A 22,424-nucleotide genomic window follows, 5' to 3' on the forward strand; every position below is an offset into this window, starting at 1 on the left:
ATCTCTCATTCACATTCTCAATTTATGTACATTATACATTTTTGGATTGGTAATTTTTTAATGAAATAGCCAAGGAAAATACTCTCAAGTAAGACTATTTTTTACTGTTCCGTATGCCTCTAGTGAAACCAAATTCAAAACTTAAGTACTTGCATTATTGCTACTACAGACCCACTAACTTTCATGATGTAAAAACCCAGTATGCCTTTATCCAGGTATTTAGTGTTCAGGAAGCATGGAAAACTGAGTGTTTCAGAGCTATTTCATCCATTGTTTCTCTCATGTAGATAAAATGATTAGCATCTTTTCTAGCAAAGAAGTCTGTTGCTTTCCATGAATGCTGATTAGGCATGAGGACCAAATTTTACTCCAAATAAAAATCAAAGGCCATTATTTTAATATTTCATTTAAAATCCTCCTTGAAAAATGGTATTCTCTTACTTTCAAGCCGATGTATTTCCCAGTGTGTTTCTGCAGTCATAACACATCACCTTTTCCTTCCATTACCACATGCCTGTCTGGACATTCTGCTAGAAAACAGAAGCACCACTGTATTTGGAGCTAAATTCTGCTCTACTGGGGGGCAAAGTATGAGTATGTGAAAAAAATATGCAATTCCCTGCCTTCTACCTCCTCTCTACTTCAATACCACAATCAGTCCCCTGAAAATAATTTGGCAAACTGTACCAGAAAGAAGATATTACTGAATTGAGCATCTGCCTGAGGAACTAAATATGGAAGAAAACCTAGACTGATGGGTTTAATATATAGAAATAAACATGAATTTATCCAGCAACTTTTCACTCTAAAGCTAGCTCACCCCAGAAGCATTATACAAAAATAAGTACCAACATTTTTCAAATACTAGAAACACAAATATTAGGCAATTTGCCAAAGGCTACACAAGTCAATAAGAGAATCATGAGCAGAGTCCAATTCCTTACTGAATTCATTAAACCGCTCATCAGTAAAGTCCTTAAAGTCAGGGCAAGAAACATGTATTACTAATATAAGTACAGAAATGATGTTGGCAGAATATATATAAATACATGCACACACTCACTGTAACAGTACTGCAGCCCCTTGAGCTTCTTGAAAAAGCAGACTTCAAAATCTTTAAAGTAGAGTCATCTTTATCTTATTTTCTACTCAAAGATACTGCATAGTTGCCTGTTCCACTTAAAGTGCTCAGGTTCATCCCTTCATGCATTGTTCCAAAGGATTTATCTTCTAAATCCCAGAAAGTAGATGAATTTGGTGCATGCATTCTTAATAAACATCCTTTTCCCCTTGTTCCTTAAGCATTACTGCCTTGGAATTATTTTACTTGCCAGCCAACCTTTCCTTTTTTTGACCATTCATTTGCATGCAAATAATGAAAAATCTCCAGCTCGATACACACTTCAGGGAAAATTTTACAGCTGTCACAGAACAGAAAGAAAATAAAGTATATTTTACCCATAACTTCATAAGGCCTTTTTCAATGGCAACTAAGGAGAAAAGCAATGAAGTTATTCCTGCCCATACCCTTATTTTTTGGCTCTGTGTGGAGAACGAGACAGTGAACTGTTATTTCTCTGGCTTAAAATCAAAAGGTTGATGTGTTACACTTAAGTCTAGAAGATACTTCCCTCAATAAATTTGCAAGTTAATGGCTTACATTTTCATAATCTAGCAGACTGCTATACAAGCATATTTTCCATACAATAGTATCTAATTGGTACAAGATGGGTCATTTCATTAAATATTTTTAACTGACACAAGAATGGGGGCACTCACATGAATTCTAAAATAAGTACACTGAAATATCATGTAACAGTTGAAAAAAACCTACTGTACTACCTGGCAAAATTACATGTATTCTCATAAAAATGTATTCAGTACCTGAAAAGTCCCAGTCACACCTGAAGTAGACATTTGCTGTTACAGCATTCAACTTACCTCTTTTACAAATTCTGTCTTTGCACTGATTGTATGCAATATTTCAAGTACAAAATATACACAAGGTTCTCATCTCGTACATATATAATAAACAATTCAAGAATATCTCTTGCCAAGGAAATCAGTCATTTTATGAAGCAATTTTCCATTAAGAAGAAAAAACAACAACTAAACTTTGCCACCAGCAGCATGGGCTGCAAAAACACTCCATTACAGGGTAATACAATACATAAGGCAATTAAGGAACATCTGGTTAAAAAAAAAAAAAAAAAAGGTAAATCACTAAGCATTCACAACAGTCAGCTTGGGTTAATAATATGAGTGGACTGTCACTCATTAAACACTCCCTCCCTGAGCCTGTATTTCTTATATTACCAGATATGAGGTTTCCTTCTCTATATTCTTTGCTTGTTGAGACTCACTGATTGTGACAGTATTTGGTACAAATGAAGATGGACAACAGAGATGTTGTAAAGGAAACGTGTATGATGGAAGAAGTCAAATTTGCTGAAGAAACATCATAAAGAATTTAACTACAGTCTTCTGCTTAGTAAGAGCGACTGTGACTGTCTCTTGCAATAGCTCACTGAACTACAGACTGTGGAACACTAACTTGACCTGAGATTACAAAAAGCTCTGCACGTAGCTGAAATACAGCAAGGTCACAGCACTCCAACAGAAGCATTAAAAAAAGAAGAAAGCTGTATGCACTACCCTGCACTGATGCTGCAACTGAACACTGTAACAGTTCAAATTAAGTGTAGAGCAGTCCACTTTTAAGAATGGCTGTAAATGATGGTGTATACCTCTGTCCTTTTCCTCAGCCCTTCAACATTGTGCTTCAGCATCATCAGTACAGCACACTCACGCATGGTTAATAGAGTACGTATCATTCCATCATCCATCATCCCTGTACCCAGCTTGTATTTCCTCAGAGAGGAAGACTGCTTAAGAATCTATTTTAAATCCTAGGCATTCATGTTCTGCCACTTGTCCTCAGCCCCAAGATAACTGCTACGTCTTTCATTGTATCTATGAAATTTGAAAGGGGGAAAAAAAAAAAAAAGAAGAAAAAGAAAGAAAAAAAGGCACTTAAAACCCATGATTTAAAAAGAAAACACCCAGAAGCAGAAGAGATGGGGATGCTGGTGAGAAGTAGTCAAGCATCAGTGCATTGCGCAATCGTTGCCAAGGCAGCCAAGAGGGCACTGAGAATACTGATAGAGCACAGCAACTACAGGGATGTAGTACACATGCGTTCTTTGTTGGTGGTAAGCATCACCCTTAGATTATAAAGCAATGGGTAATTGTCTCCTGAGTCTTTTTATGAACACATTAAGTTACAAGGGTTGACTTACAAAAACCACTGTGTGACCATGTAAAAAGCTTTGAATACCTAACAAGCATCAGACACATGAACAATGAAAGTCAAAATGTCCTAATGCATACAAAGCCTACATAAAATTTTGTGGCCGGTGTTATTCAAGGCGGTGATTCAGATACAAACCGGTTATTACCCAAAGGCAAGCTAATTCTGGTTTTACAGAAGTTAAAATACTATGCCTTAATAATACCTCTTGCATCTTGAAATACTCTCTTCATGTAAGACAGTTATGCTTCTGTTGGTCCAACACAAGGATTATGCCCTTCCACCTAGTACTGGCTCCTTGGCACCACTCAAGGTGATGCTTAACATCATTTAAGAAATGTTGACCCACCTTTCCCTGGATACCACTTCCAAAATTGCATCATCTTGAAAGAATACATAAAATGCCTAGTACACTCTCTGCTAATAGCCACTGTTAAAGGAAGTATACTTATTATCCAGTGTAATTAGCTACAAGCTTCTGAATGTCAATTCACCATGCAGGGCTGAATGACAGGAGGGGAACAGTCAGTTTGACCACTGAGGTCTTTATGAATTGCAGACATTAGCAAATCTCAGTAAGAAAATGCCCTGAAGTGTGTATTTGCAATTTCACTGCTATTAGATAGTATTAAAAGTTATTCATACACCACAGCTAGAATGAGACAAAAAAAGAACGCTTACATGAGCCTCTATTATGAAGAATGAGCATTGAATGTAAAAGTAATTGAAAATGAGATTGCTGGCAGCCACTGGAAGGCTAGACTTGACTTAGCTCTAAAAATACACAATAATGTATTTGCTGGTTAGTGGCTGTAAAGGACATACAGCTGATCCGCATCCATTTATAAACACTGCATGTGACCTGGTTACTGAGATAGTTACTGTATGCATATATGGATTTGGCTTAGTAAAAGAGCTATTCAGAACCTATACAGAACCATTGGATTAGCAACACTTGCCAGGTTATGAATCAATCATCCAGTAACCATCACTGTTGGAAATTCTGGACATCTTAATACTCCAAAGTTGCAAGAATTATTTTGCCAAATTTGGAAAGCAAAGATCGAAAGGGCAGTAAACAGCTAGGAAGTAGTCTTCAACTTTCAGCTAAGCAAAAAACATTGCAAGGGCCTGCTAAGCAATCACAGTTTGTACACAAGTAGATTACCCAACACTTGCTTTAAAAGCAAGTTCTCCCACAGGTGAAGGAAGCAAGACTAAGTTTAGCAGAATCACTCAGTAAGACCAGAAATGGAAACAGAAAAGCAGCTAACACACAAGTCCTGACAAAGACATCTTCAAGAGAGTGCTTACTGTTATTTCAGGTAGAAAGTCAAGTATCCTGAAGCTTCCCTTAGGAAACCTCTTTTCTCTAGTATTAAAGAGTTTCCATTGTTCACTATCGTATATGGATTCACTAGCATGGATTAGTCATACAGTCACTCAAAGTGTGCTGTGCAACTAACTTAAATGTCACGCCTGTTAACATCAGGGCGGACAACTTGGGAGGAGTACAGGAATCTTGTTAGATCATACAGAGAGAAAATCAGAAAGGCAAAAGCTCAGCTAGAACTAAACCTGACCACTATTGTAAGGGACAACAAAAAATGTTTTTACAAATAAGTTAACAGTAAAAAGAATCCCAAGGAGAATATCTATCCTTTAATGGATACTGAAGGGAACGTAGCCACCAGAGATGAGGAAAAGGCTGAGGTACTTAATGCCTTCTTTGCCTCAGTCTTTAATAGTGAGTCCAGTTATCCTCAGGGTACTCCGCCCCCTGAGCTGGAAGGTGAGGATGAAGAGCAGAACATACCCCCCTTAATCCAGGAGGAAATAGTGACCTACTACGCCATCTGGACACTCACAAATCTATGGGACCCGATGGGATCCATCCAAGAGTACTGAGGGAACTGGCAGAGATCCTTGCCAAGCCACTCTCCATCATCTATCGGTGATCCTGGTCAACAGGGGAGGTCCCAGAGGACTGGAGGCTTGCCAATGTGACTCCCATTTACAAGAAGGGTTGGAAGGAGGATCCGGGGAACTACGGGCCTGTCAGCCCGACCTCGGTACCGGGGAAGATTATGGAATGGTTTGTCTTTAGAGCACTAACATGGCAAGTCCAGGACGAGCAGGGGATTGGGCCCAGCCAGCATGGGTTTGTGAAACTCAGGTCCTGCTTGACTAACCTCATCTCCTTCTATGACCAGGTGACCCACATAGTGGATGAGGGAAAGGCTGTAGATGTTATCTACCTTGACTTCAGCAAGGCCTTTGACACTGTCTCTCATGGCATACTCCTTGAGAAGCTGGCGTCTCATGGCTTGGACAAGTGTACTCTTTGCTGGGTGAAAAACTGGCTGGATGGACAAGCCCAGAGGGTTGTGGTGAATGGGGTGAAATCCAGTTGGTGGCGGGTCACAAGTGGTGTTCCCCAGGGCTCAGTGTTGGGCCCCGTTGTGTTTAATATCTTTATCAATGATTTGGATGAGGGGATTGAGTGCACCCTCAGCAAGCTTGCAGATGACACCAAGTTGGGAGGCAGGGTCAATCTGCTGGAGGGTAGGGAGGCTCTACAGAGAGATCTGGACAGGCTGGATCAATGGGCTGAGACCAATCGTATGAAGTTCAACAAGGCCAAGTGCCGGGTCCTGCACTTGGGTCACAGCAACCCCACGCAGTGCTACAGGCTTGGGGAAGAGTGGCTGGAAAGCTGCCCGGCAGAAAAAGACCTGGGGGTGCTGGTTGACAGCCAGCTGAATATGAGCCAGCAGTGTGCCCAGGTGGCCAAGAAGGCCAACAGCATCCTGGCCTGTATCAGAAATAGTGTGGCCAGCAGGAGCAGGGAGGTGATTGTTCCCCTGTATACGGCACTGGTGAGGCCGCATCTCGAGTCCTGTGTTCATTTTGGGCCCCTCACTACAGGAAAGACATTGAGTTGCTGGAGTGTGTTCAGAGAAGGGCAACCGAGTTGGTGAGGGGCCTGGAGCACAAGTCTTATGAGGAGCGGCTGAGGGAGCTGGGGCTGTTTAGTCTGGAGAAGAGGAGGCTGAGGGGAGACCTTATCGCTCTCTGTAACTGCCTGAAAGGGGGTTGTAGTGAGGTGGGTGCTGGTCTCTTCTGTCAGTTGGCTGGAGATAGGATGAGAGGAAATGGCCTCAAGTTGCGGCAAGGGAGATTTAGGTTAGATATTAGGAAAAATTTTTTCACTGAGAGGGTTGTCAGACATTGGAATAGGCTGCTGAGGGAAGTGGTTGAGTCACCATCCCTGGAGATATTCAAAAAGCACGTAGACGGGGTACTCCATAACATGGTTTAGTGGGCATGGATGATGGTTGGACTCAATGATCTTGAAAGTCTTTTCCAACCTAAATGATTCTATGATTCTACGATCAATATGTTCTAGGCTTGCCTAATACTTAGGAGAGTATGTATGTAAAAAAAACATTGATCTGACAATTGTTTAAACTAAAAAGATATTTCCAAAGGACAACTCTTCTTTCTCAAACCTTTCAAAATATTTGTTATATAAGGGGTTGTGATGCCCACTCACATGTAAAGCAGAAACAGCTCGCATGGAAATTAATAACAGCTGATACAATGTTTGATCAGCAACCTATACCTTCACCAAATTACACTGCTCATTGTTTCACTATCATCAGTTACAGAACATTCCTAGCTGCAACAAAGTGCCACTAAAAGAATGAGGTGCTAGAAGGAGAAAGAAAATTATGTGGTCCCATGATATTCAGAGGTCATGGCAAATTTCATCAGCATGTGTTGCCATCCGTGCTAGATCCAGGAGTTCAAGCTATCTGGAGCTGAAAGAATATAAAATTAAAGCTGAACTGTGACTGAGCAGAGAGGTTAGGAACAACTTCCTTTCATTTTCAGTTGGCCTCTTAACAAAACATACTGTGTGTAATGGAGACCTTACCCCCTGAAGATGAAGCAGTAGAAAACTGGCAAATTGGTTTTTTTACAGAATGCATTAAGGAACCCAGACATTTACTGCATCTTTTTAAGTGTATCACTAGTAGACACGGCCCCTTGTGAGAATACTCACTGCAATTTAAGAAACAAGTTATGTATTAATCAGTGGTACATTAGTTTGTTTCATATGAAAAAAGGAAAAAAACCTAAACCTCTAAAATCCAACAGAGAAGCACATCAACTTCAAAAGTATCTCTTCAGTGCCAAAAATACAGGAGTAGAGCACCAGCAGGTGTTTACAGTTAAAGACTTTGGAGACTTAAGGTCCTTAAAACTGTATTAGCAATAATGTCATTCAACACCAAATCTCAAGGAGCTTTAGAAAATTTCACTCCGAAATGCAGCACATGTCTGCAAATGAACACATTCAGAACAATATACATAATCATGTCAACCCTGGGAAAAAAACACTGCCCACAAAATGCCACAGGATACTCTGTGTGAGTGTGTCCTGGTTTCAGCTGGGATACAGTTAATTGTCTTCCTAGTAGCTGGTATAGTGCTGTGTTTTTGAGTTAGGTATGAGAAGAATGTTGATAACACACTGATCTTTTCAGTTGTTGCTAAGTAATGTTTAGTCTAAAGTTAAGGATTTTTTCAGCTTCTCCTGACCTGCTACCAAGAAGGCTGGAGGGGCATGAGAAGTTGGGAGGGGACACAGCCAGGACAGCTGACCCAAACTGACCAAAGGGGTATTCCATACCGTGAGACATCACGTCTGGTATATAAACTGGGGGGAGTAGGGGTCGGGGGGATCGCTGCTCGGGGACTAACTGGGCATTGGTTGGCGGGTGGTGAGCAATTGCATTGTGCATCACTTGTATATTCCAATACTTTTATTATTACTATTATCATTTTATTATTGTTATCATTATCATTATTAGTTTTTTCTTTTCTATTCTATTAAACTGTTCTCATCTCAACCCATGAGTTTTACTTTTTTTCCCCGATTCTCTCCCCCATCCCACTGGGTGGGGAGGAAGCAAGTGAGCGGCTGCATGGTGCTTAGCTGCTGGCTGGGGTTAAACAGAGCGGAAAGCAGCTTTGCTTTTCAGGCCCCATGGAAGCTCCTGGTAAACTGCATTTTCTAGAAAGTTACAAAGTAAGCCAAAGTTGCTATTTGTACATAAAAGTAGACAAGTAATATTAAAGTGTGGACAAGTGTGATTTTTATATGTCATTATTTTTAAGCAATATGCTACATTACCTCTGGTATTTAGCACCAGAGAAAGCAGAAATCTCTTGAATTAAAACTCATCACAAATCTTATGGTAGTTCCACTTGGGCATACAAAGGCACATCTCACATGTGACTTTAAAATTGTGCAGGTCAGGAATTCCACATATTGAAAAGCACACATGCAACAAAGAACCACCAGCAGACAGAAGAGACCTGTTCCTTTATAGCTATTCTACAGCTGCTCTTCGGTTTAACATTCTAGGAAAAAGTTTCCTGGCTTTTTGTAAAGAATAACAGTAAAGTTACCCTTAAAACAAAGCAAAACAAAACAAATCCACCCAAGAAAATCCCCACTACAAACACCAAACTACTGAACAAAGAATTCTCTAGGTTGCGCACAACAGAACCCAAACATGTCTCAAGAACCAAGGCAACTGAGATGTATTTTTGTACTTTGCTGTGTTGAGACAGGTGCAACTTCTGCTGCAGAAATCAACCCTGTGTTGTTTGACAAAATCTATAAAACAAACTGAATTCCTGCCCTGCATTTTCTTTGAAGAAAGCTTCTCTAATATCTTAACTCTAAATATAGCCCAAACTTTTAATATTCTAACATCCACCTCTTCAAAATAAAACATTAGTTTAAATTGACAACAAAACCCTAAAATTATACTGACAACAGTGTGTAATTGGAAGATCTATATTTAAAACATTTCTTCTCTACTGAGTGTGATTCTGGAATCACTCAAGCATTTTTTGAAAAAGTATTTTAAAGAAATCATACTGCTAATAACTTCTTATTCCATACATTGATCGTTTTGTTTTTATTACCTCGATGACTGCCACTATACATAACAAGGACAGTTTAACTTCTCTACCACTCTGTATCTTTATGATCTTTTGAGGCAATTTAGCAGATGTTTTCTGAAAGAAGAAAAAAAAAATGTCCAAATACAAATGAAATTATTACTTGTAACATACTTCTTTCAAACAAGTCTGGCAAGCAAAAGATCACAGTTTACTCTTCCAGAAACTATAATGGCTATCCTTTTGTATTTTAAAAACCTATTTTTCTGGTGATGCTCATACATTTAATTCCTTTGGAAAACACTCCCATAAATCCACTACTTCTATGTTTTCCATTCAGATAGTTGATTCAGTCTTGCCCTTCCAAAGATACACCCTACTCAGTAATCTTGCTGAAATATACATTCTACATTGTTCCAGTGAGTGAAGATAAAACTTCCTCAGAGCAGACTGCAGCGGTCTTGTTCCAACATGACTAAAACACACACAATTGCAAGACTGACATCCAGAAGGAGACCAACGCAACCTCTGGGACCAGCCGTCAGTGGCCAAAAGACTTACTGAAATACAATGATGCAACACACTAGAAAGTGCCAAGTGTGCCATCAGCTGTACCAATGCTTGGTAAACAGCATTCCATAAATTCTATTAATGGATACTGAAGTACTGACATAATCTCACATCATTCCCTTCTGTTGTTCTTATTTCATCCTATTCTACATTCAGTGCCTGCTGGTTTGCTCCCATCCACGCCATAACCCCAAGAAGACATGCCAAGACTCTCAGCTGTCTCAGAGCTGACTATCACAGGGAAGTTAAGCATTACCAGCATACAAAACATGCCAATCCCAGTAACACCTGATTCTGCTAACAGTATTCACAGATCTGATGAATATGAGGCACTGAGTCATGAAGAGCTTTTTATCTGAATAGGAACACAAAAAGAAAAGGCTGTCTTGAGACATGAATTTATGGTGAAGATGTCACATTCCCCTAGACAACCAGGGACAAAAATAGTGCTCATGGACAAGCAAAAATATATCTGTTTATCAAAAGGTGGGAATGAAAATAATTACACATCAGTACTGTTTAATCACCTTAGTCAAAACTTTGAAAGTCTACATTGTCCTGCATTTCTTTGCCCTCTTTCAAAAACAACATCTGTTTGAAGTTTCATTTTTTAACTTAACTGGAAATGTCAGAAAAACTTCTTGGCACAGTGAAATCCTGTGAGTAATGCTGAAATGTCTAGACCAGTCTGATGAGCTTGCTACAGGAAAAAAAAAAACCCTCAGTGCCTTTAAAAGATTGTTCTGCCACCTCATTCATGTTTTAAATAAACAAATTATGAATTCTAAGTCAAAACTTGTATGTCTACCTCCACACCTAAGGGCTAATTAAATGCATCAATTATGTAGACATGGTGCTTAGGGACATGGTTTAGTGCTGGACTTGGCAGTGTTAGCTTAATGGTTGGACTCCATGATCTCAAGGGTCTTTTCCAACCTAAATGATTCTATGATTCTATATACCTACATACCAGTTACTTCAAAGAAGCCAAGCACCCCAATGATCAGAGCATGTCTTTGAAACTAAAAATTTCACTTCACTTTGCAAACCAAGACAGGAGGCCCTCATTGATTAAAAAAATGTCTGGTTTTGATTCTTATCAGGGTTTTGGTGTTTCTTATTTTATTTCTTAATGATTCTGAAAAATCCCATGAACCCCAAATACAAAAATCAGTCTTAACACCTAAACTTGGCTCCACAGAAATCTGTCTGCTTATTTTATAAAATAGGCTTCAAGAGTGATATAAGCCAATAAATGCAAATTCAAGCTTCCCCAGCCATTTTATAAATGACTTATCAAACAAGTTTCACATGTGTTTTTTTAAGAATACTATGTTTCATGTCTTAGTTTGGACTATAAAAACAATATACTTCCAGTGTGATATACTGTCTCTTTTGCTCTCTGCTGCTCTGTAGTAGTGAAACTTTGTTAACAGAAAACATAAAATGGTATTTAAGGTTGTTTAGCAACTTCAATGGAAATTAAATGTCCTGGGATGCCACTTTCATCTCCCTTTTTGTTTAGCAGAGGTCTTGAATAGGCTACATCACCAAAAAAGTACAACCTTACCATATCCTGCCTAAGGTGTGTGTGGTTGAAATTATCTAAAGTGCTGTAGGATTAATGCCAGAAACAATGGAAAATAAAGTGAATCTGCGGAATTGATTTGCTTTACATCTTCTGCAATCAACTTACATATTTTGGATTCCCTTTTTGTTAATACAGGAGGTAAGAGGCCAATTAAGTCTGCTCTTATTAGCAGCAATCTCTGAATCAAAGCGTCATGGTTTACACCCAGCCAGCAACTAAGCACCAGGTGGCCACTCTGCCCCAGTGGGATGGGGAGGAGAATCAGAAGAAAAAGGTAAAAACCTGTGGGTTGAGATAAGGACAGTTTAATAGGACAACACAAGGAAAGAAGTAGTAATAATAACAATACTACTAATAAAAGAATATATAAAGCAAGTGATGCACAATGCAATTGCTCACCACCAGAACCTGATGCTCAGCCCATTCCTGAGCTGCGATCCCTCCTCCCCCCAGCCAGCACGGAATATCCCTTTGGCTAGTTCAGGTCAGCTGTCCTGGCTGTGCCCCCTCACAGGCTTCTTGTGAAAATTAACTCTATCCCAGCTGAATCCAGGACACAAAGCTGGGATACAAAGTACATTTAGGTCCTAAATTCCTCAGCTGGCTATGGAAATTAAATTTTCATTTAATGATCTATATGGGTTATGCACAGCAGCATGTTTCACAGAACAACTGAGTTTGCATAGACTAAGGCATGCGTGTACTAATGAATGCCATATGCACATTAATACTTTGGTCCAGCAAAACCGCACCAGCCCTACTGACTTTTAAACATGTTCCTTTTAAGGCATTTCATTGAATCATAGAATGGTTTGCATTGGAAGAGACCTTTAAAGGTCACCTAGTTCAACTCCCCTGCAATGAGCAGGGACATCTTCATCTAGATCGGGTTGCCCTTCAACTAGATCAGGGCAAACCTCCTGCCTCTCCTTCCTCACCTGTCCCTTCTGAACACCTTGTAGTCACCAACAGCAGCACTCCAGTCGCAGGGTTCATCCCACCAAGTTTCAGTAATGGTAAGTACATCACAGCTTTCCAGAGCACGGTGGCTTCTGACTCCTCCTGTTGTTGCCCATGCCACGTGCATTGGTGCAGAGGCACTTCAGCTGGGCTGTTGGCCGTGCCACCTTTCTAGGGGAACACACTGTTGTGGAAGGTGGAGCTACATGAGCATACCCGCATGAGATGTAAACAGCACGTGGCAATAATGAGAAAAGACTGAGGCTGTAATAGCACAGGAATGTATATAAATTATAGAGGCTGTTAATATGTTTTGAAGGGCTTTAAGGACTTTAACTGCTTACAAGTAGTCATTCATGACAAAGCAGAGCTCAGAGCTTGCTTAATGCTTTTGCTTAATGTTGACCTATTCTCTGATCGGAGGAATAAGATTCAGGAAGCACCCGAGCCAGTCTGAGCCAGGAAAAGGAGACATAGTAACAACTAGCCTAAAAAAAAGGAAAAGAACCCAGGTAGAAACAGAAAAAGGACAGGTGACCCCAGACCTAAATATTAGTATTGGACCAGACTATGGTGTGAGGGGCAGGAATTTAGATTTTAAGGGTATAATTGCACAGAGATTCTAGTGTTTGGGGTCCCTCTCCGGAGGCACCCAGCTCAAGCTGTCTAAATTTGTGCACCATCAACAGAATGAATTATGCTTTTTACTTTGAAGGCCTTGATTAGAGATTCTGCGTTGGGGAACCTAGGGTCAAGCTTGAGGGAAGAAGCTGCACCCGAGGGCGAGTGTGTGTGAGGAGTCGAAGTGGGCACCTGCTGGCTTACTGGAGTCACCGGCTGCGAAGGGACTCCAGTCCTGGCAGTTAAAGTCTCAGGTGGTCTGTGTGCGACTCCTTGATTGGTGTGTGAATGCTCAGGCAGCGGCTTCTCCCTTAACAACCTTAATTCCTTTGAGGTATTTCACCGGTGTTTCTCTGGTGGCTCCTATTACCTGAGGAGCCCCTGGCTCATCTCTGTAAGACTTCAAGTGTGCTCCACTGTACCCAGCAGGTCTCAAAGCAACAGGCTGAGGGCCCTTGCTAGCACCCCATCCCTCTAACCTTGGTGTGTCGTCCCATGGCTTGTCCCCCTCCCCCTTCAAGTCTGGTTTAAAGCTCTGTCAATCAGCCCCGCTAGCTCATGAGCAAAGGTGAATCCCATCTGACGCCAGCAGGCCTGGTGCCATGTAGACTATCCCATGACTGAAAAACCCCAAATTGTGGCGGTGACACCAGCCACAGAGCCATGTGTTAGTAGACTGGGTCTGTCTGTTTCGTTCTATATCACTGCCCACAACTGGAAGGACAGAGGAAAAAAACTACCTGTCCTCTGGATTCCCTTACCAAACATCTCAGGGCCCTGAAGTCTCTTTTGATTGCCCTTCGACTATGTGTTGTGGCTTCATCACCACCCACATAGAAGAGCAATAATGGGTAATAGTCCAACGGCTGTACCAAGCTAGGAAATTTCATAGTGTTGTCCTTAATCCGGGCCCCAGGGAGGCAGCAGACTTCCCTAAGAGGAGGATCAGTCTGGCATATTGGACCCTCTGTTCCCCTCAGAAGGGAGTCACCTACCACTATAACCCGTCTCTTCTTCCTCACGGAGGTGGTCGTGATAACGGGGGGTAGTCCTTTCTTACCTTGGCAACATCTCTGGTGTAGATGGACCATCATCCATATCATCAATTGACTGACCTTCCACATCCAGAACCTCATACCTGTTGTACAGAAGCACCTGGGAAGGCGAGGTGGGCAAGGAGGGGGTTTGCCTGCCACCCTGAGCATGGACTTGCCTCCATTCACTCTTTTTCTTTAAGCTACTGCCTCCTGTCTGGCAGGGGGAGGATATAGGATCCCCTTGATCTTGTGTTTTTTCTAGTGGCTATTCCTGTTTCTGTCTCAGGCAGGGCAGAGCATGGTTCCACCAGTCTCTTTCTCATTTCCCTACTAATGACCCTGTGTTCAACTCTTACGTGCTTTGAAATAGCAGCCAAATGTCCTAATAATGGTGGCTGATAAGCGCAGCTCTGCGTAACAATGTGCACCATCTTTGAAAATACTGTTTTCCATTTCAAGGAATGACATTAAGTGATTCAAAAGCATTATTTCATGGTTCTTATAATAACCACACAAAATGGAAATATCTCTTTTTGCTCACAGTAGCAGATGAATACACACAAAAATGTATTGCTAGTAAAGGGTCATTTGCTACTTGTTTATGGATTTTAACTGGCATTCACATCAGGCTTAAGCAGAAGCTATGTAATATGACTGATGCAGAATGAATTCCGTCTTACTCAAATTATTTTGCAGTGCTTATTCTCATTAGAGGAGAAAGCTCCTTAGGTCAAAAGGCAATGGAAAAGATGTTTCATTCCACCTCATACTCTGAACTCTATCTGGAATTAAACACAGTGCTTTAATGTCTGGATGCATGTGGATCTGCTCAAATAGGATTTAATATCTTTCTATAAACAGCAAGTGCTGTCTAAGTTAAGATATCACTGGTACAGAGATAACTCTTGCAAGTGTTGTTATAGGTAAAATATATACCATTTTCTATACACGCAATACTCTCTATATACATATGTAGAAAATGTAATAATTAAACAAACATTTTTATACTGCAAGTGCTTGTATTTCCACTATGATAAAAGCTTTTTTTATCAAACAGTTCTGTCTGGATTAATAAAATTTCTGCTAATTCTAAAGGAAAAAGCATCTAACAAGTTACCATATCAATTAAATAGAACGGAGCCAAATGAGGAATCTACTATTAACTTCTGGAATAAGAAATGTTAATTCTTTTACGTTAACTGGCCTTTGGGGATTTCTAATAGACTGAATCTAGCATACTGTGGGATTTTAGCATTGACATGTTTCTAATGAGAGGTTAATGAATCTAATCTCTCATACCATGGTAAAACACAAGACTGGGATTCAGGGAGCCAGTTCTGACAGTGTTTGGCTGTGTTCCAGTTGAGTTCACTTATTCATGAAGAAGTTTCCATCAGATGCTCCGCTTCTTACTGAAACAAGAAGTGAGTTGGAAAAGAAAGGTCCCTGTGGTGTAAAAGGAACTGTCAGCAACCCAAGGAAAAGGCCAAATTAAAATTAAAATTCATTAACCTTAGCATCTGTCAAACAGTTTTGAAAGGAAGAAGGAAAAAAGAAAAAAAAAGGGTGAATACAGTAGCCTGAGACAAATAGAATTACCACTTTTTACTCATTTGCCAGAAAACTACCTACTACATCAGTAGCCTTAGTTCTCTGAGAACAGTATCTTTAATAAATAAAAAAAATGTAACCTAGCTAATTACCATTCTTCACTGACAACTCCCTTCATCTACCTGAGATTTGAATGTGACAAGAACACCTTTTCCAGTCTTCCTTTTCCTGTTTTTTTTGTTTGTTTGTTTCCCCCCAAAACTCTACTTTTTCCAAATTCTTCCCTTAAGGAATGTAAAATCTATTAACAGTTTGCAGTAATGAAAGGTAGAGACCTTGTGGAAAAAAATCACAAAAAAAGTTGAAAGATTACTTAGGGCTAGTGAAGCACCTATACAGGACCGAAATCATTAAGGGTGAGACAGTGCATTTTTAATTTCTACTCTGCTTATGGAGTCCACATCTGGATTTCCTACATGCTACTACAGTGCAAATACTGTATGACAGAACTCTGGCAAAAAATCTTTTGCTCTATTCAGAAATCATTTTTTTAAGTTTTTGGTGGGATTTAAAGATGAAAGACTATAAGGAGAAAAGCAAGACTTAGTGCTTTTTGAGAGAAAAATGAATTAAGACCAGCACTACTAATGCAAGAGAAAAACAAAAGGCAGGCATAAATTTAAAATGTTTCCTCTTAAATATAGTGATTATTAGATATCTACCTAATATTACATCTGTATCTATGAAATACATCTGCTTCTATGAAATAAGCCATTTTAAAGACCTAATTCCCAAACGTGAGAGTAATAGTGCCTTAACAACAATCTTTATAATTTAAAAACAGCTTTGTAAAGTAACATGGCTTGTTTTGAGCAGAATTGTTAATACTGAATAAAATTTTATTTTTAGTCACTGTTGAAACTTTCATGTGGATAAACTAATTCTGCTCAGCTTGGATATCAGGAAGAGCTGACAGAAGTATTATATAAGGACTCTCTTCCTCAGGAAACAGAACAAGTTAGTGATAGCCATTGAAAGATGAATTCTGTACCTGATACAGCAGCTAATAAAGGAGGTTTCTGAGGTCATCTTAAATGTGATTATTGATACCAGTTACTATTTAGACAGGCTTGCAGATTTGGGTATCATTCTTGTCAGTTTAAATAGCATTAAGAAAATAAAAGTTTACACACTTTGTTTCCAGCAGAATATTGCTTGCTGTGCTATTGACAGCAGATACACTTTTATCATCTTTTTGAGCATCAGGTCAGTGTAAAGCAAATAAGGTTCTTTTTCCCAAACTTATGTACAGTCAAGCAGAAAGCATCCCACCAGCCAAGTCTACCCGTCAAAAAGCTGTTGCAATAATACATGCAATCCACATCCAAAGAATCACAGCGAGAAATGCACAGACATAACCTACTCTAGCCCAACTAAGTACACAGTTCACAGCAGACAGGTGACCCTAAGTACTGAAAACAGTGACATGTCCTACGACTTTTCACCCCCCAAAAAATCAAGGTCTACAATTATAGCAAGCAATTCCATGCACAGCACAAGTCATGAAATCTGATTTCCTATCTCTAGCTGGATTTCCCTCTACCTAATGAAATGCAAACTTTTCCCAGTTGAGCTTTAGACAGATTCTCTGGCAACCAGCAACCAGGTTATGGTAGGAAGGTTTACTCTCTTCACAACCATAACTTATAATTTACAGCAATCCTAAGCCACCTGTATTCAGAAAAGTTTTCGTATCTTTGAGAACTTCAGTCTTTGTCAAATTTAGTTTAAAGTGGTTCATATATCCAAAAGGCACTGCAGAGAACAACTGCATGGACAAGCTGACCAGCAGAGACAACGTAAATCATAAAACTTAATTTCTTAAGAAATTAAGAGAAATAGTAATAATCTGGATGACTGAGTGTAGAATATTCAAGATATGAAATTTATCAAAGTAAAACCAAACCATGTATTTGAACACTAATATATATGAAACACGCATATGCACCTCAAAAGCAAATAGAACTCAGTGAAACTTCAAGCAGTTTGTAAAGAGATATTATTTTTTATTGCTAGTTCAAAAACTGCTCCTTGGTGTCTCAGTACATAATTTACTTTAGCTCTGTTCTCAAAACAGCCATTTTTTGCACACTGCTCTAATGAATACTTGGAATTTGGTTTTATACATTTCACACTTCCTAGCAATTGGAAGCACAATTCTGCAATTTAACAGTGCCATAGCATGGGTAAATAAATAAATAAATATCTTTTATGCGAGTTATTCAGCCAGTCTTACTGCTTTTCAATGTTGTTATATTTCTACTATGCAATTGCAAATGATTAGCATCCCTCCCTCATCCCTCTCTGCTTAGCTTCCTTTTAGAGTTGTTCTTGCCTAAAATAAAGCTCTTTTTCAATACAAGCAGGTCAAGGTGATCAAAAGTCCTGTAATACTTCAAATATTTGATTTATATTTCCAATTTATTTTAAGATTAACATGCTCTTCTGCCCCCCTCACTAGATCTTGAGTTGAATTTCAGATGTTAATCTAATTCACTTTCTTTGGGAACTCTGATTCCTTATTTGGGTTAGGTAAATTCCTGCTCTGGCACCAGGAACATCCCTTTTTGGTGCTGCAACACCGGGAGAAGGTTTAAGCCACTCTGAATGCGACACATGGTGTCAGCTTGAAGCGTTCTTATTTGAGAACTTCTTATTTCAATGTGTCAAAGTTTGTAAAATATGTAGAATTTGGAATTATAAACAGAATCACTTTTTTAAAATATGCTTTAGCACAGTGTAGGATAAGAGATCATGCTTGGGTATGGTGAACTTTCCATGAGGTGAACATATAAATTAAAAATATGTAGTAGAAGTATTAAAGATTTTGAATAAATAGCTGAAAAAATGCACATCAAATAACAAACCTAAATAGAACAACATGCCCAGTATAACAAGATTTACAGCACTGGTAGTGTTATTGGACTGTTACTTCTTTCCAGCATAGAAAAAAAAACATTACAATGGGCCTCCAGTACTGCAACAAGACAGTATTGTATTTCCTTCTCTGACAAAGATTATTCTTTCTTGAATGGACAACATTCAAAACTTCTACTCTGTACACTAATGGGGGGGGGGGGGGGTGGGGGGTGTGCAGGGAAGGACAAATAACTTGGAATCTCCTCAAAGTCATTTCAAAGTAGGTGAAAATATTATAACACCCCCAAGACCATCCTTGACCATACAGTTTCAAGACAATCTTGTCCTTCTACTACAAAGAGGACACTATAAAATTACCTTCCTTGCTTAGCTATAATGGAGGAAAATGCTACCAGTTAATATTCTGAAGAATGAGAAAGTATCAAATATCAACATTTTCAAAAACACATTTTCAAAATCCAAACCAAGATCCCTTGTTCCACAATATTCCAGAATTATTCTTAATAAAGGCCAAAACCCCGCCATAATAAAGCAACTCACTTGCCAAACTCTAAACTTACTTCATTCTTTTAAAGTCTGTAAAAAATGGTCAGAAAAGCTCCTCTTTAGCAGGCTATCAAATAAGGCAGAATATTTTATGACTTCCCTTTATTTATTCTCTCCCAGTAGCTCTGGCAACCATAAAGAGAAGGGAACAAAGGGCAGAATTGTTATCCACTGGAGGACTGGAGAAAGGCTGAGTTCTCTGGCTCATTTCATGAGATGATTCTTGCAATGTCACTTGCATGATAAAAATTATTTACCTGAACCACTGTTAGTATGAAACATGTTTAGGATGCAAAAGCTCAGTTTATTTCTCATGAGAGTGAATTATTTTTTTTCCCCACCTTTACAGCAATCCTGGTGGAGGTTTTGCTTGTTTAATGTACTCCACATTTGCCTTTTTATTCTCCCTGTCAAAAATCTATTCTCCAGACAAATTGTCTGGAGAGAAAAGGCAAAGCGACTCCGTTCATGAAGATTATATTTAGCAATAAACTAAGACAAACAACTAGCAAGAGTCTGAAGCTGCAGGGTACAAGGCAGTAGGTGAGTGTAATAGGAAGAGCCTTTAAGAGAAATCAGAAGAATCAGGAATCAAGAAGAACAAGAGATAATGCCTAGGACTCATTAAATAACTGATTAAATGTATATGATTAAAGTAATACAAGAAACTGGAAAATATGAAGAGCTATTACTGGGTAAGGAAAAACACATCTTTGCTTTCAGTGAAAAGATCACATGTTCCTTCTAACACCTCAAAAAAACCCAAACCAAAACACAAGCATAGCCCAGTTAAGATCTCTAGCTGACACCCAAATATTTATTAAACTATTACTGCCCAGTGTTCTTGAATTTTGCATTACCTATATTCACCATTGCTCTGAACAATGTACCACAGGTTTTTTTACGTTAAGTGGGATCTTTTCAAGTTTAGATACAGAATCACTGCAAAAGCACAAACTGCATATTGAAATTAATTCCAACCTGTTTCATGTGTACTAAAAATCCCAATATTTGCCAAAGTTCAAATGCAGATCTCTTACTCGCAATACTCCTAGAACTAAAATACATACATGTTTGCTTTTCTTATAGTTCAAATAAAGGGGAAGAGGTTAAATAAACTGTTAAGGTTTCACAGCAAAGTCAACAGCAGAATTGAGGAAGAAAATGAAAAAGAGCAGTTTTAGTTCTATTAAAAATTCTGCCTTTTCACCATCATATTCCTTTGCTTTCCCTTCAGAAACACAACCTTGAATTTTTATCTTGCTAGCCAAAAGAACAAGGGTCTCTCTCCATAGATGCCTGGCTGTTTTGAATAAGCTTTGCTATCATTTGCTTTCCAAACTCCAGAACAGTTCTAGTCTTGTATTAGTTTCCTTTGGAAGGGATGGGGAGCTTTGTTCCCCCCCCGGCATAGCACCATTAGTTATCAGACATATTGACTGGAAATATAGATTTAGCAAAAATACAGCCAAAGGAAAGGAAAACATTTACACAGCACTGTTCTCCTCAGAAACCATGTTGTCAGTAGCCAGTAGTGAAAGATGCAGGCCTCAGTCTGACAGTCCCAGCAAAAAAACATTCTGAAGGTGGAAAGTCTTATGTCACAAGGTCAGGTTGTTTAAAGGACGGCTTCAGCTTTGAATAATAAAAGTTGTATTTAAACATAAATAGAAACTGTTCAATGGAGGTGCAAAAGGCAAGGCAGACAATCTAGTTAAAAGCATAGCTTCAGGCAATGGGATTCAAAAGTTCTGGTCAAAGGTCACAAATGCATCCCTTAAATTAGATGGCTACTTCAGGACAAACTGACTATTTGAAGGTATTCATTTTTGTTAAAATAGTGGAACAATAATTCCAGATAAAGATTCCATTGATAATGATTGCTTTATTATTCTATTAAACTTGGAAACATGGCTACAGAAAAGTAGTCTGCACATTACAACGATTAAAATGGCAAAACACTAAAGGAAAGAGAAAACAAGGGAAACTGGGGACATTTTGTGCCATTGCACGAGAGCATTATAACATGGTCATCCACAATGTACATTACACCTAATATCCTAATACTAAAACTACCTGGGTTTCATGCATCCTTAAAAAGATAATCATATTAAATGGCAAGATGCTGCAACCTATAACAGCTATGAAGGATTACATACAGAGAATCATTGCTCCACGTACTGAAGTGAGGAGCTTTATAAAGATGTTAAATTCAGAATTTGAGCATTTTGCAGTAAATAAGTATATAATTCTATCACTTATGCCACAATCTCATGGGTTTTATTTCTTTCTTCAAGGCCAAACACCTGCATAGAAACAGTCAACCTACTTTTCTTTTTTCTTAAAATATGACTCAGACTTATTTCTGCAAGGATTTTTTCCCCATATTTCTATAAATATTGCTAGTTGAACTTACCTATTACTGGTACCAGAGAATACAGACTGCAGAAAGTAAAATCAGCTTTAAAACTGACATAATAGTACTGAATAAATAAAAATACCAGCATTTTTCACATTATGCATTTATATAAATGAGGGAAGGTTAATTTCAAAAGCCTTCTCTCTCCCATTACTCTTCTTGCCTTTATGTCTGATTTTGTGCCAGCTGAGGACTCATTTTCATGAATCAGTAGTTTTTCAGTGGATGTGGATTATCTGAGCTGCAGGCTTTATGTGTAAAATATGCTAAAATAGTTAAATGTTAAAATGTGTTTCTCGTTCCTAATAACAATCAAAACAAAGATTTCAAGCTGAAAATTTCATGTGAAAATAAGCTCTGAAAATAAATTTTTATCCTGTGAGCAAAAAGGTTTTATTGCATAAATCAGCAGCTGCTTAAAAATTTTCAGCTCAAGAAACATGATATTACTAAAATTCAGATACCGAAGAAATTAAAGCTGCCAAAATATTTTAATTGCAGAGATTTCCAAACTCATGCAAGGAGGAACAGTGACATTTAAACAGCAGATAAATCAATGTCAGAATGCAAGAAAGATTCAGAACAGTGGTCAAAATATAAACAGCCAAGCAGAAAACATGACCTAGATTAGCTAATACTACTCTAGTGGTCTGTGAGCACATTTTGGAATTTGGATACTAAGGAGGTAGGGGAAAAAAATATTCTGAAATAACCCATTCTTAAAATTTTAAACCTTCTATAGGTATCACAGTGAATTACACTAGACTGCTTCAGTGGTTTTTCTACACAGAATGTACAGAAATAACAGCATTAAAACTCCAGACATAACTTCCCATCAGATCTATGTGAACAGAAACAGTCTAATTTCAAATGAGAAGCTGTCAACATGTAGCAGAG

The 22,424-nt window shown here is 38.8% G+C and overlaps 1 protein-coding gene across 10 annotated transcripts in view; it reads right to left on the reverse strand.

The window, feature by feature from the left end:
- Window positions 1-22,424, reverse strand: part of CHID1 (chitinase domain containing 1) — a 139,430-nt gene that overhangs the window by 51,969 nt on the left and 65,037 nt on the right. Inside the window, exon 11 of one of the 10 annotated variants that reach the window (XM_030038291.2) lies at window positions 15,383-15,483. The exons of the other annotated variants lie outside the window; for them this stretch is intronic. Coding sequence (XP_029894151.1) covers window positions 15,465-15,483 — 19 coding nt within the window. The 3' untranslated portion in view covers window positions 15,383-15,464. Of the gene's footprint in view, window positions 1-15,382; window positions 15,484-22,424 lie in introns of those variants that run through there. 10 annotated transcript variants of the gene reach the window in all.

Source organism: Aquila chrysaetos, chromosome 16 (genome assembly GCF_900496995.4).
Source record: "Aquila chrysaetos chrysaetos chromosome 16, bAquChr1.4, whole genome shotgun sequence".
NCBI classification, from domain to species: Eukaryota; Metazoa; Chordata; class Aves; order Accipitriformes; family Accipitridae; genus Aquila; species Aquila chrysaetos.